The sequence below is a fragment of the Coffea arabica genome, chromosome 10c (genome assembly GCF_036785885.1).
Source record: "Coffea arabica cultivar ET-39 chromosome 10c, Coffea Arabica ET-39 HiFi, whole genome shotgun sequence".
In the NCBI taxonomy this organism is placed as follows: domain Eukaryota; kingdom Viridiplantae; phylum Streptophyta; class Magnoliopsida; order Gentianales; family Rubiaceae; genus Coffea; species Coffea arabica.
The window spans coordinates 11153867-11172154 of NC_092329.1; the positions used below are offsets into that span (position 1 = coordinate 11153867).

Here is an 18288-nt window from a genome sequence, read left to right on the forward strand (position 1 = left end):
ACTGAGGACAACAAAACGTAGCTAGGAAATTATCAAAGCTATGACCTGGAAAATATAACACTTGCAGAATTTTAATTAGCAAAATCCAAAGAAAAGCATGAAAAGGAATAATTATTTCATCAACCTAAAACTCCAAATTTGAAAGGTCCTGCTAACCTATTAAGATGGTGACATCAGCCGACTAATCGTCGGCATGGTTAGACACTATTGTTTGGACTGTGTATTATTTGCAAAAGTTTATTTGTTTACATCATCAACATATTTTTTTAACCACATTTTATTTTACATACATCACATAAAAAAATTATTTCAAATAGTCATCAACACATTTTTTGTGAATTCATTTCTCAATTGCCATTTGAATCTCATACATATATTAAATTGTTACGATGCACTTTTCTACAAAAATTTCAGAAATTAACAATCCAAACGGGCGAACGAGGCGGATCCATTTTTGGAGAAATTATTTCCTCTTGTTTTTCGTTTCAAATTTGTATTGTTTCTAACTAGTTTAAAAATCAAATGTACAAAATGCAAAATAGAACTTTTTTTCCTTTCAATTGGAGGTCTTAAACCAAAATCTCTTATTTATTATCCCTCCCATTTTATTACCTAATTCAACCCTTAGACTTGGACATATGGTTGTCAGTCCCTCTAATTTTATTATTATTATTATTATTTTTTTTTTGGATAAGAAGAGCACCAATGACATCCTTGGACTGACATAAGCTAATGAATACACAAATTTGTTAACATTATAGTTTTTCCTTGTTAATCTTTTTAAGTTTTTAGTCACTTAAAAAGACATTCATGCCCCTATTACGATGCGAGCGATAGCCGGTGCTAATGAGTTTTCTGTACTTTCACCGTCAGTAGAAAAGCCTGAGGAGAATGTCGTCAATGTTTGACAATTCCCCTTTGGACTTTAATGCCGACAGATGAGCGGACCTCGTCGACTTAAATTCTCCAACAGTGTCCTCGTCCCCTCGAGCTCTATCTCTTTTCAATCTCAATCTATCTCGCCCCTGCAATTTCTCCAAGGTTCATCAGTAAGTCCCAAGATCTTGGAAAATTCTTGTATTTCTATTTGAATTCGCACTGTTAAGAATTATTGTGCTTATATGAGTATTTGTTTTACGCCTTACTTCAATCAATCTGTGATCAGTAGTATTACTAGGGTTTTATTTTCATTTTTTCACCGGCTTGATGGATGGCTGCATGATGAAAACTCCTGTGACTTGGATTGTGAATTTTGCTATTTTATTTTATATGTGCCCTTTAAGTTTTTTGTGATGTTATATTGGTATTAATGTGCCTAAACCTCAAGTATCCTGCAAATTAAAACAGAAGTAAATCGGTAAGTTCGTTAATTGTGGATTTTTTCCCTTGTTTCTGCACTAGCAAGTTGAGATGGAGCTGATGTTGGTGACTTTGTACAATATGTCAAAATCTAATCTTGGTCTTTATTCTTGGGTGCTTAGTTATTGACACAGTAATGTATTATGTGCACAAGCACTAACTGAGAGTGGAGTTTAGTGTTCATGATATTCTTAACTATCTTGGATAATAGGAACGCGTGCTACTTTTATTGGTTTATGATTGGTTTGAACTGATTTAAGCTATATTGGTATCTGTTGTGATCCTGGTTCACCTACCTGTATCTTGAAAATCATGACGATATTGTTGTTAATGACATAAGATTTTGCTATGTGTGCTACATAAATTTTGGATTGTTATTGTCCATTGAATTGCTATGACTTGGTCTATTTTGTGACAGAAAGATTTTTGACATTGTTGGTACAGATTCGCTGATTCCTGAGAGAATGGGTGGAAGTTTTATTGAAGATGATTGGGAGTTTGGGTCTGCCTCAGATGGAGTTCGAACTGTTGTTCTGGTTGGGCGTACAGGTAATGGAAAAAGTGCAACTGGTAACAGTATTCTTGGGAGAAAGGCATTCCAGTCATTGAGTTGTCTTGATGGTGTTACCAAAACCAGTGAGCTACAGAGGACTGTTTTGGAAGATGGCCAAATCATTAATGTGATAGACACACCGGGTATTTCTCACCCAACTAACTTGATATTTGTGGCAAAAAATTGTAAAGACAATTACAGCTAGAATGTTTAAAGAAAAATTCCCTAAATATTCACAATACTGATATCTTGAGGACCATTCTTTTGTTTTATATGAGATGTGAATTGCTTTGATTTCAGGGCTCTTTGACAGATTGGCTGAACCTCAGTTCGTAGGAAAAGAGATTGTGAGATGCATTGGCATGGCCAAGGATGGCATCCATGCAGTCCTTGTAGTTGTCTCGCTTAGAAGCCGAATCTCAATCGAAGAAGCTGCTGCTATTGAGACCTTGCAAAAGTTTTTTGGAAACAAGATATCTGATTATATGATATTGGTTTTTACGGGTGGTGATCAACTCGAAGAGGATGACGTGACTTTGGACGATTACTTGAATCATTCTGAGTCTGTAAAGGTAGGTATATCTGACTTAATTATTTCTATGAATTTGTAGTGGGTGTTACGTATCATAATGTGTAAGGTCTAGTTTTCTTCAATTTGGTTTTGAGGTTGTACTTGTGTTTCTAGAATTTTGCCTTCAAAATCTAAGGTATAGATACTGCAGCTTTTTAGATTCTATTGTTGTTATTCATGAATGAACTGAATTATCTTGTATTCATGTACCTCCATGAAGTCTGTCTCATGAATTTTAACTATATGCATAAGGATGATGTTACCATGATGAACATTGTTAATAAATGGCCCAAAGAATAAAGAGCATTTTGTCCACCTTTTTTGCTGGAGGGAATCAGCTAGTTAAGTAGAAAAACTAAAGGAACTGGTAGTTAGTTTCATTTCACCTGCAAGATCAGTCCGTCAGTAAAGGAAGCGGCAAATATAAATATGATATTAGTGGCTAGGAATTTGGCTTAATTTTTCTTCATTCTTGAAGCTTAATGTTACTCCTATGGGAAAACTAACAAAAATGAAGGGTATTCTGAGGGATCAGAACTTGATTTTATCTATCAATGGGTGAGATGATGTCATAAATTGTGATCTGAAAAGATCTAAGTGTGTTCTAGATTTGTGATCGGGAGTGGACCATAAGCTTTTGCAACTATTCTTGGACTGCCTGATGGCCAGAGATTGTTGAAAGTTATCACTTGGTGTCTCGATGGGCTTGGACCTGAAACACTTTCAAGCACTTTTTGTCCTAGGGTTATCAGATCAATGTTTGCCAGTTAATGTGTCTGCAATACAATTACAAAAACTTAACATTTTGTGAGCATTTTCAGTGTCAGGATCAGTAGGTGAAAATGATGGGTTGGAGAGAATTGATTTCTCTAATTTGCACCATGATCTTTTCTCCTTGGTTTCACTAATCTTTCTCTAATTTGCACCATGATCTTTGCTCCTTAGTTTCACTAATCTTTACCCTTTTTGAAGTCATACTGCATGATTGAAACTTTCTATGGTGATGATATAGGATATGCTTGAGATTTGTGAGAATAGGCGGGTGTTATTTGATAACAAGACGAAGGATGTAGCCAAGAAAGCTGAACAACTTCAACAACTTCTTTCTCTTGTGAATGATGTTGTGATGAAAAATGGAGGAAAACCATTTTCTAACGATTTATTTGTTGAATTTAAGGTGAGGTTTGTTGGCAATCGTAGAATGTTTTTCTTCACTCTTACCGTAAAGCTTGTGAAACCCATAACACCCTGCAAAATTCATTGTTTTAACAGAAAGGAGTCACAAAACTTCATGATCAAGCTGCAGAGCTGAGTTCTTTGGAAGGGTACTCCAAAAATGAGAAATCTGAGTTGGAGGTGCAGATTCGGGCTTCATATCAGGAGCATCTGAAACAATTTACTGATATGGTACTTGTTCTTTTTTTGACATGTTTCTTTTTTTTTTTTTGTGATTACTATTTTTTTTCTCTTCTTTTTGTTTTGCATCCTATGAATCTAACAATATGCCTCTAATATGCTTGGAGTCTCATATATACCTTACAAGTGTAATTATGCATGTCCATTCCCTTTCCCGCTTTTTTAAGGAACTTTCCCGCTTTTGTAAGGAAACAACCATGTAAGAAGAGAGGCCTGAACTTGTTTCTGTTTTTGCGTAACTTTTATTTTGCCTTCGGGCAGATTAAAGTGGGGAAAAGAGAACTAATCAACAATTCTGTCAGGCAGATAACATGGATCTCTACTAATCAACAATTTTCTTTCTTTCTTCATATTGATGCTTGGTTGTTGAAATACTCTATCCAGTATCCAGACTGGTAGTATGATCTGTTGCCTTCTAAGAGAGGTTTTATATGGAGTTTTAGAATTCCAAAATTTTATTTTGGTTGTCTGTTGTTTTTATGGAACTTTTAGTTTGTTGTTATTAACAGATGGTGATGTATTCCCGCAAGGTTGCTAGGAATTCTCTTCTTGTTGGCATGATGTTTTGTGACAATTGGAGCCTTGAGAAGCTTTTACCGTTTTAACATGATTTGAATAACTGTTGTCATGGTGTTGGTTGGGATCAGAATTTGGGCGAATCAAAAATTAGTCTGGGTGATGGAGTTCTTATCATTTAGATTTGGTAGCTATTCATTTAGTTAACAAAATGAGCAATGTGCTATCTGTTCATTCCAAGCATATTTATGCACCTAGTATGACAGTGAAAAAAGTACTTTTTTTTTTTTTTGTGGCTCCAGTGGAAGGAAAAGCATCATATACAACTTTGTTGCTGGATGATGATTTCTAAATGATCTTTTCTGTAATGTAAAGAAAACAAGTTATGTTATTTCTCGACTGGAAAGAAAAGCATCTACAATCTTCTGTGCTGGAAGGAATTCTGGGTGATCGTTTAGCAATTTAGTAATTTTGAGTATCTTTGTTTTAAATCTGCTATTCAGGGTTTCCTTTTAAATATAGGTGGCAAACAAATCCATTTAGTTAAATTTACCCATACCCGCCAATGAATAGATGGATATGGGTATTTTAAGTTTATTAAATGGATATTATTGGATAACTTATCAAACTCAATTAATCATTTAGAAGTGTCTTCCCCAAGCCTCCTCTCTTCCCCCCCCCCCCCCCCCCCTTTTTTTTCAGATTTTTCATTTTGTCATGATGTTCACTACTTTTGTTTCATTATTCTTATTATTATTAGTATTTGTTAGTTTTATCTTATCGTTTTATTTTCTCTTAGTTTGTTAACTTGCTCATTTTTCAGCATTACCAATTTATGACAAGTTTTAGCCTCTTTTCCTACCTTTCCAAAATGAAATTTTAAATTTACACATGAAAAAAATGCTAGAGGTTTAAAATTTTTGGATTAAATTTTTATGTTAACTTTTGTAGTACTTAGTTCAAATTTTTATAGTCTTATTGTTCAATTATTAAATAGTATGTAATTTTGCGACAGAGAGTACGGATGAAAAAAAAATTGGTAATTAGGCTTATTGAGTATTATTAGTAAATATTTAAAACTAATGATGGGTGCAAAGGGTGGTATAAATTGATAACTTAGTTTGCAAAAAATGCATTTAAATGAGTTTACAAAAAGTTAAAATGAATGGGTTATAAATGGGTAATTGGGTTATCCAATTTATTTTTTAACTTATTCATTCATACCCATTTAATTAGATGGGTATAAATGGGTTGACTCACTTATACCCATTACCCATTTTAACCAACACAAATCCGTTCAAGTCACCTATTTTGACCCCTCTACTTTTAAATATGCTGTGCTTTTTAGAGTTATTTGGTTTTTCTGGTTAAATATTTTTTATTTTGTAAGCTTTAAGCAGTGAACATCATCCACTTGGGCCTACAGACACTTCTCCAGCATAATCTATATCTCTCTATGTGATTGCTATTGTTGAAGCATATTCGTATCTCTTTAAGAAGTGTACTATGTGATGGATCTTTCAGCTGTCATTTGCTGAGGCTTGGTGCCATTTATTAGTAGTATCGTCTGTCAATGGTTTATGAACGGTGCTAAGCAGTAAACTCAATTAGTAGAACCTATCAAGAAAATTTTTTCTATTTGCTAATGTTTTCCCCGGTATGTGTACATAGTCTGACTTGATTTTGCCATACAATGATATTGAGGGTTGTGATGTTGGATTTAAACAATTTGTTCGTGATTATGTGTTGATGTATGATACAGGGATACTGGGGAACACATATTTCGGAATTTGAGTTGTCTTTGCTTGACATAAGGTTCTGTGAATTAGGATGCAATTAAGAGCAGCTAATATGGGTACCCTTTCAACATTTTCTTGTTGTATTCTTCTTGTCCAGGTTGAGACAAAGATTATGGATGCAACACGTAGATTTGAACAGAAACTGACAGAGGAGCAAGCTGCTCGCTTAAAAGCAGAGGAAGCTGCCCAAGCAGCTCAAATGAAATCAAATGATGAGATCCGTCTGTTGAGAGAGCATATAGAGGGAGTCGAGAGGGAGAATAGGGAGCTCAGAAAGCATGCCGAACGTGGGGGTTGTCAAATTTTATGATGGGATACTTCAGATACTGTGCACATCTGGTGGGAGGGTGGCTGCATGCACTTTCTGGAAAAATAAAGACATCTTACGGTTACACATTATAAATTTTTAGTTTGCATTAGTTTTGTTCATTGTGGTCCTGTTGCCTACTTATCACTGTACTGTTGTATAGGTGTCCATCTTTGAGTGGCTTCCTCGTAACCTGTTTGCTATATGTGGTGGTATGAGTCGTATCCATCCCCATGTCCTCTTTTGCTGTATACTGGAATCCGTCCGTGTTCGACACTTGCAGGTGGCTGGCAGGCGGCGCCCGCTAAACTTGTGTCAGCGCCAATGTCGGTAGCAAGGCGCAACCGAGAGCTCATGGCATGGAGTATTCAAAATTTTAGGGAAGAAAAACGACCGGACCTTCAAGGATTAAAGTAGAGGATTTTAGGTTAAGTGAAGGCGGACATGGTAACAAGTTTTAGTTGGCAATAGCAACAGATAAAACGCTTGAACGTTCTTGCTCGACAAACCTCGCCCGCCAACTGGGGAGACACTCAGAATCTCAACAGAATGGACTGGTTTAGGCGCGAATTAGTGGCAAAAGGGTTGCAAGTAGCCACCATTCTTAAAGCTTATGGCCTAGATCACGTACCCCTTGTTTAGTATTCAGTAATACCCAGAATGAAAATGCCTTTTCACCTAAATTACATTTCCACCTAAAGTGGTGGGAAAAAAATTTATTATTCTAGAGTTTGGTAAACAAGTCTGAATGGCCTGCTCAATGACCGGCCCCGGTCTTCTTCTGATCTGAGACAATAAAACACGACCAACTTTTGGCGATGTCCAGACCAATGTCCCGCTCCGGTATTGGTCTAATGAAGCTCTACTTCGTTCCGTATCAATTCCCCCCACTTGAGAGGAACTCGACCTCGAGTAAGCATGAACAAACACCCCAACTACCCTCTTGCGAAACTTGTAAGGTCGCCAGATCATCAAGAACTAGAGTCTTGCATGAAAGTGTAACTTGTTTGGATCCACTTTTGCCGCAAACTCAATTGTATAAATTGAGTCGTTCATCAAGGTTAGGATGAGCTAGCAATCGAACTCTCAAACAACTCAAACTTCTATTTGTTGAGCTCCAACAACATCATGGGTTGAATCTCCTCCACACCTTTGTCAACAGACATTGCCTCAAACTTAGTGCATTTGTGTTTCTCTGTACCTGCAAACGAACCATCCTTTACAGACAAGATAGTTAGTTAACAATTTATTTGCTGCAAGATTATGAGACTGTGACCGAGACCCCGGTTTCATAGGCAACAATGTAATTTTCCGTCCATCCTTGACAAGTCAGTGTATGTTGTCTCTCCCACTTAAACTCGCATCCATGTCATACTGTCAAGGCCTACCAAGCAACATGTGACATGCGTCCATGTTAACCACCTCACAAACTATCTCATCCTTGTAAAACTTTCCTATGGACAAAGGCACTTTACACCTCTCGGTTACCTCCATGGGATCTACATTCTTTATCCAACCCACCCTATAAGGTTCAGGATGCTTCTCTATATATAGGCAATTTCAATGAACTAACCAAAGCTCTAGAATGATGTTCTGAGTACCACCGCAATCTATTGTCAAATGAAAGATGTTACCAAAAATAGTGCACCTAGCTTTAAAGAGTTGATCACATTGAATTGCTACCTCCTCAGCATGCTTCAATTTTCTCAGCCAAGTTAATTTGTCTCCGAGAATTAGGATAGTTATTAGACATGTGTCCAGACTGTCTACACCCTAAGCAATAGTCACCCCAAGGTTTGGCATATGAATTGTTTGCCGAATTATTTCTATGGGGAGGTATCAAATTGGTATTCTGATGCCTAGGAGCTTCTCAGGTTTTAGCCATAGGTCTCTTATCGGTTTTATAGATCCATGTGGTGGGGCACATGGCTTCTCTTTATCAGGAGGTTCTACCTGGCCTTCAACGTCCATGTGGGACACACTACTCCTCGAATTTCTCTTTCTAGCTAACTTTATTTCAGCTTTTTGGGCCATATTTTAAGCCTTAGATAAATCAAAGATAGTAAGTTTTACAGCCAATTTCATCACTAATACCCTTATTCAGACCATCTAAATATCTCGACACTAAATGATTTTCTAACTCCATAATATTATTTCTGGACAGTAATCATAAAAATTCAGAATTATATTCAAGAACCGAACGAGTACCTTGCACGTAGTGTTGAAATTACAAGAAAAGATATTATTGCTCGTAGTCCATGAGCAAGAAACGTGCCTTCAACTATCACTTCATCTTTAATCAGGATCGAACGAGCTATTTCCTTGCCTTCGCCTATTCGTCTACAATTGCTCCCACCAAGAGGAGGCACCATTTTTTAACGTGTAAACGATCAATTTAACTTGCTTCTCTTCTGGTATTCATATAATCAGAAAATCACTCTATCTCTGCTATCCAATCTAAAAAATCTTCTATGCCCAAATTTCCATTGAAACTCGGACCATCAACATTTAATTTCAACTCGTCGAATTAATGATTTTGTTGAAAATCTAGGGTTAGGGTTTTTGACATGAGTGCCATCATCCGATGAACTATCATCATAGGAAAAAATCTTCTATGCCCAAATTTCCATTGAAACTCGAAACATCAACATTTAACTTCAACTCGTCGAATTAATGATTTTGTTGAACCCTAGGGTTAGGGTTTTTGACATGAGTGCCATCATCCGATGAACTGTCATCATAGGGTTGTTCCCCGTGCGATGGTACCTGATCTTGGCAAATCAGTGGTCGCTCATGGGCCACTTCTTTCTATGCCCAAATTTCCATTGAAACTCGGAACATCAACATTTAACTTCAACTCGTCGAATTAATGATTTTGTTGAACCCTAGGGTTAGGGTTTTTGACATGAGTGTCATCATCCGGTGAACTATCATCATAGGGTTGTTTCTCGTGGGATAGTACCTGATCTTGGCAAATCAACGGTCGCTCATGGGCCACTTCCTCACCATGATCATCTCTTTTATCACGACCTCTTCCGCCTTGCAATCCACTCTGTCGAAACATATCGGCTATTTCATTAATTGTTCCCTCCATATGATCAACATGAGTGGTTAATTCTCACAATTCTATGGATGTTGCAAAATCCCCGACTCCATCATTGGGATTAGGGTTACAGTTCGCATTATTAGCTGCCATCCCGAGAGAAGTCTGCTCTAATACCAACTAATATGGAAGTAGAGGTGGCAAATCAATCCACTTAACTAGATTTACCCATACCCGTCCATGAATAGATGGGTATGGGTATCTTAAATTTTTGTATATGGGTATAAATGGGTTACCCAATAATACCCATTTAATAAATGGGTACTATTGGGTAACCCATCAAACCCAATTAACCCATTTAAAATTCTCTTCCCCCCAAGTCTCTTCTTTTCCCCTACCTTTTTTTTTTCAAATTTTTCATTTTGTCATGATGTTAACATTATTATTATTATTATTATTATTATTATTATTTGTTGGTTTTATCTTATTATTTTATTTTTTCTTAGTTTGTTAACTTGCTCATTTTTTAGCATTACCAATTTATGATAAATTTTAGCCTATTTTCTTATCTTTATAAAATGAAATTTTAAATTTATATATGAAAAAATGTTAGGGGTTCAAAATTTTTGGATTAAGTTTTATATTAATTTTTATAGTACTTAATTCAAAATTTTATATTCGTATTATTCAATTATTAAATAATAGGTAATTTTGTAACATAGAGTATAAATGAAAAAAATTGGTAATTAAGTTTATTGAACATTATAAGTAAATATTTAAAACTAATGATGGGTACAAAGAGTGGTATAAATTGATAACTTAGTTTGCAAAAATGAATTTAAATGAGTTTGCAAAAAGTTAAAATAAATGAGTTATAAATGGGTAATTGGGTTACCCATTTCATTTTTTGACTTACCCATTTATACTCATCTAATTAAATGGGCATAAATGAGTTGACTCACTTATACCCATTACCCATTTTACCCAACCCAAACCCGCCCAAGTCACCCATTTTGACACCTCTATATGGAAGCATGTCCCAAGTAAAAGTTTCATCAAACTAATTCCTGAATACGAATCTCATATTAGATAAATCCCTCTGTTTATTGGGAAGATCAACAAAAGTTTGATAATAATGATGAAAGGAATGATAAAAACGTTCTAGGGTTGGCGTATGCATGGACTACAACTTTTATTTGAAAAAAGGAAACAAAACGAATTAAAAAGCTAAAGTTCCACAATGACTGAAGACTGGTGCCGGTGTTCTAAGACAACAAAACATGACCAACTTCTGCCGATGTCCAAACCAATGTCCATGCTGATGTCCTGCTCCAGTCTTGGTCTAATGAAGCTCTACTTCATTCCGTATCAACTTAATTGCCCTAGATTAGTTTATAGGACATAATATGTTTTATTATTTTTTTGTTTTATTTGTTCTACAATAGTATTTTTCTATTTACATGAAATTTTGATATTTTTGCTTCAAAAATAAATGAGAACTGATATCAAATTTAATTGTAAAAGTTGATTCATTCTAATATATAGATTTTCAAGTTAAAATTTTACATTTACTAGCAATATAATTACCAACATAAAATATAAATTACATGAAGTCCAAAAATTATAATTTATTTTTAGTCTATCTTCCATTTTGATATGATTCAGGAAAAAATTTCTTGCATAATTGTTCAAAAGTCAAAAAGTAAAGTATCTTCAAACATTTGTTTTCTTGTATAAAAGAAAAGAGTTATTTTAAATACAATGAAAATTAATTATTATGAAAAATTACATTCAAATATTAATTAAGCTTACACATGGTCTAAGATATCATGATACAGTATAAAACTTTATAAGGATAAATTTTATATCCTACTATTTAGGCATTCTAAGATGAAGTTGGAAAAGCCTTCCATTGGTTTTTTTTGAGGAATGGGATTTCAAAAAAAAAAAAATTGGAATGAGCATTCTAGAGAGAAAGGGTTTTTCCACTTAAATGAACCATACTAAACGTTTGGAATGGAATGGACAAGTTGAAAATATCTTTCCTTTCCATGCCATTCCTCTGTACCAAAACAGGAGGTAGTGTATAGTATTTTAACAATGTGCCTGTATATTAAAAAATATTTGGTAAGGAAAAAATCATTTGTTGATGATTATTGAAAATTTCATGCTTATCAATAGGAGTAATTTTTTTTCAAAGAAAGGAGGCTATTGATGGTTTTTACTGATTAGTAAGTTATTCAACAGTGGGGACCTAGTGTCGAAGAGTAGAGTGATAGCAGTTGTAGGAAAAGTATAGTGGCAATAGTTATGTAGCAGTGAGAAGTTCGGGAGATAAAATATAGGTATATCATACTGAATGTTGAAGGGTACATTTGGAATAACATATAATGACACAATTTTTTAACATCTAACCCCTTGGTCATACTTTCTACAGGGATAAAATTGGAAAATCAAAAAATAACACAAAATTTTAACACCAAACCCTCTTCTCATACTTTATACATAGAAAGATGTATATACTAGTAGGAATATCATACCCTACGTATGTGCAAATCTAAAAGGAAAATTTTTTAAAATATATCAAATTGTTTTTGTAGTTGTTGGAGCTTTTGTATTAGAAATTTGGATGGAAAGTTTGTATTTTTCTTTCTTTCTTTTTTTGTTTTCTTGGAACTTTTGTATTTTTTCTTGATAGGAAGTTTTGTTAAGCTAAAAATGGGATATGTATATGTGTTTGTGTGTGTTTATTGCACTAATAGTTAATAGTGGAGGACTAACATAGTAGTTAGTATTGAAGGACTAACATGGGAAGAATGTAGTGATAGTTACCTAGGAGTGAAAAATTTAGTAGATAAGATGTGGATAAATAATGGTGGATATTGGAAAGGTATATTTGGCAAAACAAATAATGACACCTTTTGTTATAGCAAACTCTGCTCATGCTTTATATATACTAGTGTTAAGGGCACACCTAATGTGTGTGCAATTAGAGAATAAATAAAATGAACTAATTTTGTATAAATTTTATTTCATACTAAAAAATTTTATAAAATTTTCGTGAAAAACTTTGGTTTATATATTTATAGTAATTTGGTAGTTATAATATTTAGGGCGATTATGAGTTATAATGGCAAAATGTGATTGGGTGCTTAGCGTAAAATTTAATTTTTATAAGGATAAAATTGGAAGTTCAAAAGATTAAAAAAAAATTTACACAAACTGTCATTTCTCAGGCATTATATAAGTTTAATCCATATGAGGCCAGATCATCACAACAGTTTTTTGAGTAGAGGTTTAGGGTGATCATCTAAAAAGTTTAATCCATCTGAGGCCAGATCATCACAACAGTTTTTTCTTTTTTCCCCTCCCCTCATCTAGTTAAGTAATTGCGTTTTAAAACAAAAGGAGAAAAAGTAAAAGAAAGGGCAAAAAATTGCGGTGGCCCACAAATTTTCAACTTTGCGCATTTTTAGTCCTCCAATTAATAAGTGCATAAATGTAGTCCTCCAATTAAAAAAATTGTATATTCGTAGTCCATCCGTCCAATGTGGCTGTTAAGATGGACGGAAAATACCTCACGGACTACTCACATGACATTTATTGGGGTAATCTCGTCAGTATGGTACAAAAAACAAGAAAGCCCCTCGAAAGCTTCAAACGTCGGATGCACTTTGAACTTCTTCTTCACCAGCCTCTGCAAAAACCCTAAAATACTCCTTCCAGTCATGAGATTTACAACAGGGAAAAAGATCGGCCAGGTTTGAAGTCTACCCAGAAGAACAATATAATGGAAAATTAGGAGAAGGGGCATCAACTTCAACCCCCAGTTAGTATACAGTATATGCGCTTAAAGTGTACAAAGTTCTGCAAAAATTTTCAACAATTTATGGATGTGTGTGTTATAGTGATTGCTAATGACATAGGAAGTTTTATTTTGGTTGCGGGGTTGAATATGAGGGTGTTTTGTCTGAAATGTGAGAAGAAAGTGGTCTCATATATGGGTTTTTATGTAGCTCTCACTGTCTATAAATAAGCACCAGTGATCCTGAAGCATATTAAAAACATTACTAGGCCATGGCTATTTTGTCTTGTTGAGCTAGCCTAATTATTTAATTTCTATTGTTGATTAGTTTAGTATATTTTATTTTAATTGTACCTGTTGACCTAGGTTTGGGATTACGGTTTTTTATACGAAATTAATGAGTTAATTAATTAGTTACCAAATTAATGATTACTAGCAATTGTTAATGTAGATGCAAGATCTGAATGGTCTCCTATAAGAATGCATCACAGGGGAAAGATTCGTTGGGAAAGTTACATAAGTTATGTTGGTGGTTATGTGGACCATGTAGACTTATGTGATTGTGAACGGATGTCAATTCATAAACTGAATGAAATGGTAGAGAAACTAGGTCATATTGAGGAAACCATAATGTATTACTATCTTGAACCAACCGAAGATCTTAATAGTGGGTTAAGGAAATTGTGTACAGATGTTGATATAAACAAATTTTATACTGGGCTTATGAATACAAAGTGATGAAGGCTTACTGTAACCACTTAACAATTGAAGAAAGTGATCAAGTGTTGATGGAGTCTGGTAGGGGTAATTCAGAGGCGCGGAAGAAATGTGGTGTGGTAATCGAAAAACTAAATGATGAAAGTAGGGTGGTTGCGGAACCTTGTCTTGAAGTACTATGTAGTAGAATAGGGCCATCACAGTCAACTTGGCAAACTGTTGACAATGGCACAAGTACTTCAGCAAAACCATTAAGGGAGAATGAGGCAACAGTTGAAAATGCAAGGAATGAACAAAGCACTACACATGAGGGGCCTACAAAGACAAAAGGAGATATTGACGGTGAAGTTTCATCTGAATCAGATGCTAAAGTAAAGAGATTTCCTTGGGATGTTGATTATTGTGGAGATGAACAGCTTCTTTATAATCTCATTAGAGAAGGAGACTAGCCGCAAGTGAATATAAGAGGTGAACAGCAGCATGATACACCTGAGTCCTCTCGGCAAGCTAGAAACAAGAATTAGCAGTCTAAAACCCAATTAGAAGCTGACCAATGTTCAGTAGAGAATGAAATAACAACCCACATCTACAACAAGCCTCAGTTCTGGAGAAAACCAACAATCAGCAAACATAGCAGCCAAAATTAAGGAAGAAACAAGTAAGGAGAAGAAGAGAGAAACCTGTAGATGAAGTTTCAGATCCTGAGAGGCAGACAGATGCATTGGATGAAGACCATGTAGCTGATCACTTAAGCAATGATTACGGGTCATCAAATAAAGATAGGGACCAGTTTGAAGGGAGATACAAGAGATTTGTATGGGATAAATTCATCATAGACCCCAGATTTGAATTAGGGATGAAATTTGAGTCAAGGCAACAATTTAAGGCAGCAGTGACCGAATATGATATCAAAAAAGATACACCAGTCCGGAGATGCAAAAATTATCATCAAACTTGACTGTTGGATCCCTTTTGACTGCTATGTTGGCTTTTATCCAATTGTAAATGAATGAATATAATAGGGCATTTTATTAGTTATTTATGTTTCTGTTATTTTTAGCATTCATTAAATTATTCCCATTCTACTGTCGTCTTCATATGGCTGCCAGCCTGCCACAACAATTTCAAAGCTACACTAGTTCAAATCAAACTTCATTCCATTACTTCCATTCTTCCAAAAGTATAAAGTACAATTCAACTTCATATTCGTTAACCTAGCTAACACTACAAAAGGCTAACACAATATAGCAGGATTACAACACAATTTTTACATGAACACAATAAACCAGATTACTCCATCATCATCTTAAGGAACACAATTTTCACATGAACACATTTTTCATAGAGCTCCTTCAATTTGCAGCATTCTAGAAGTCCATCTTTCATCTCGATGCCAAACCACCATTAATAAGATTAAAACCCAAGAGAGTACCAATAGCCTTACAAGCCACCTCCTAATATGCTTTTGCCTCGCCAATTTTTATTCTAGGTTCTTCACTTTCACCTTCAACTTTGAAACTTTTGACTCCAATTTGCTCAATAAATCTTGCAATTCATCTCTTTGTTGCTCAGATGCTTTCACCCTTCTTAGAAGATCAGGTATCACCTCAATTGACCGACGACACATTTCCCCATCGATCCAATCCCAAAACTCGTAGCCCCCCATCTGCGCATACTGCATACCTCCTGCCAAGATTCCGAGATGTCCACGAAGTCACCATCTTTGTCGATTTACCGCAGGGGCACACAAAGAGAGTTGGAATGTTCAATCTCCTCATTTTCGGCTCAATTGAGAGCCTCTCAATCTACTGCTACTAGTCCTACAAACTTCGGATGTCGATTGGAGTGAAGAAGGAGAAGAAAGAGATTTAAGGTAAGTCCCTCTGCTGTGCTGACAAAATTGCCCCCAATAAATGTTATGTGAGTAGTCCGTGATGTGTTTTCCATCTATCTTAACAGTCAGATTAGACGGATGGACTAGGAATACACAATTTTTTTAATTGGAAGACTACATTTACGCACTTATTAGTTAGAGGAGTAAAAGTGCGCAAAGTTGAAAGTTTGAGAACCACCGCGATTTTTGCCCTAAAAGAAATGTAATTCCTTTTTTTGGATAAAAGCTATACATATAATGCCTAATGGGACTTATGGGATTGCATCATTTTCTGAACTACCAACTTTTGCATGACAAACCACAGCATCCTAGTGGCTAAAAAACCTGCGGGACTTTTGTGGCTACAACTTACAAGAGAAATCATTTTCAGTTACTTCTATCTAATTTTCCAAAAAAAAATTATCCATGTTCGACGAAAGAAATCAACTACGCTAATTTTCTTTTATAAGTTTTAGAACTTAGTATATAACTAGTATTTATAATTTTCTATTATAAGTATGAATAATATGCAAGAATATTATTAATCAATTATGGGTAAAATATAAAAAAGTCTTCTGTGGTAAATCTAATAAACAAAAAAGTCTCCCGTGGTTTCAAAATATACAACACGACACCCCGTACTTTGAACTAAATTGTAAAGATGACGGAATCTATTACTTATTGGAACATAAAAAAAAAATTTATACCTAATTTTTAACAAATATACCTATTCTATCCCTTAACCCTCAATTCTCTCTATCTAGAGAGTAAAACAAATGATTTTTTGAGCTATCTTTTGTTTAATTATATTAGGGCATTTTTATCATTTCATTTATTTCCGTTAAGTTTAACGGATTCTGCCACATTTACAATTTAGTTCAAAGTACGGGGTGTCGTATTGTATATTTTGAAATCACGAGGGGCTTTTCTGTGTATTAGATTTACCACAGAGGGTTTTTTTTTGTTTTTTACCCATCAATTATTTATACATTGCATCAATTCATAACTGGCAGGAAAAACTATTCCGTGCATTAGAATTGCCAAAATTTTCATTAATACACCAAACTTTATTTTTTATTAACCACCCACCTGATCAAAAATAAAAAAATCAAATTCAGTAAATTTGTCGACAATGGATGGCTATTATTAGCACAAGCAAATTTTTGAGTTATTAACACAACAACAATAATAATTTTTAGAATTTTACGCTAGGCATTTTGAATCAAGTGGGATGTGGTTAATTATACTTCATTTATTATCTTGACAAAATTGGATAAAGGCAATGTTGGTCAGCAGTGGATTGCTCCTTGAGCATTTCTCTTTCTTTTGCCTTTCCCCAAGTTTTCTTCATTCTTGTTCACCTTCTTCTCTCTCCCATTTATCTCTCTCTCTCTCTCTCTCTCTCTCTCTCTCTCTCTCTCGGTAATTTACAACTATTAATAGTAATAGGATTTCAACTTGCTTTTAGCTCAAAAAGAAAAAAGAAAAAAAAAACCTTGCTTTGAGCAAAATTCTCAAGTATTGCTCTTAAGATTTTCTTTTCTATTTAAATTAATTTCCCAAATTTAATCCTAGTGAGACCCACTCAACACAACAATTGTTTTCTTTCTTTCCCTCCAACTTGAATATTTCCGTTTTGACAAAACTATCCTCGTCTTCTCATTTATTCTGTTTTCTGCCCCATTGGTCATGTATTTTTTGACTTCAAGACCTCCTTCATTTACAATCAGCCAAGAGCGATCTTCTTCAAGTCTTCATAGCTCTGCTTCTTCTCTCGCATCCCTCTGTTTCTTCTCCTAAGCCTTTACAGTCGAATATGGCCACTAATTTCAATAATTTTGCTTTCTTGATTCCCTGCTTCCTTGGGATAGAGGAGGACAATACAGCCTTTAACTTAGCCCCTCTATGGATCCAAGTGTGGAACTTGCCTATACATTGGATGTCAAAGGAAACAGGGAAGAAGATAGGAGTCATGTTTGGTGAGGTTAAGGAAGTCATAATTCCTCAAGCTGGAGGAAAGGAAGGCAGGCATATTAAAATTATGGTGAAGACAGATATTGCACAGCCTCTAATGAGGGGTGCGATGATCCAACTGAATGGAGCTCCAAGGTGGATTAGCTTTAAGTATGAGCGTTGTCCAGATTTCTGTTATAACTGTGGGAGAATTGGGCACAGTGAGAGGACCTGCAAAATAGAAGTGATAGTGGGGAGAGGTCAGTTGGATAACCAATATGGTCCTTGGTTGAGAGTGGGGAGTGGAAGGAGTTCACCACCAAAAACACAGCCTCAGAAAAACTACACAGATGATAGGACACATTGGACTTTCAAA

General features: G+C 35.1%; 1 protein-coding gene across 1 annotated transcript; it reads left to right on the forward strand.

The window, feature by feature from the left end:
* The first annotated feature begins 909 nt into the window (after nt 1–909).
* Nucleotides 910–6713, forward strand: LOC113714633 (immune-associated nucleotide-binding protein 9-like). Its single transcript, XM_027238593.2, has 6 exons — nt 910–1049; nt 1804–2055; nt 2213–2484; nt 3496–3660; nt 3756–3890; nt 6312–6713. Exons 2-6 carry the CDS (start codon nt 1824–1826, stop codon nt 6522–6524), a joined length of 1017 nt encoding a protein of 338 aa, XP_027094394.1. The 5' UTR covers nt 910–1049; nt 1804–1823; the 3' UTR covers nt 6525–6713.
* The last annotated feature ends 11575 nt before the right edge of the window (nt 6714–18288 follow it).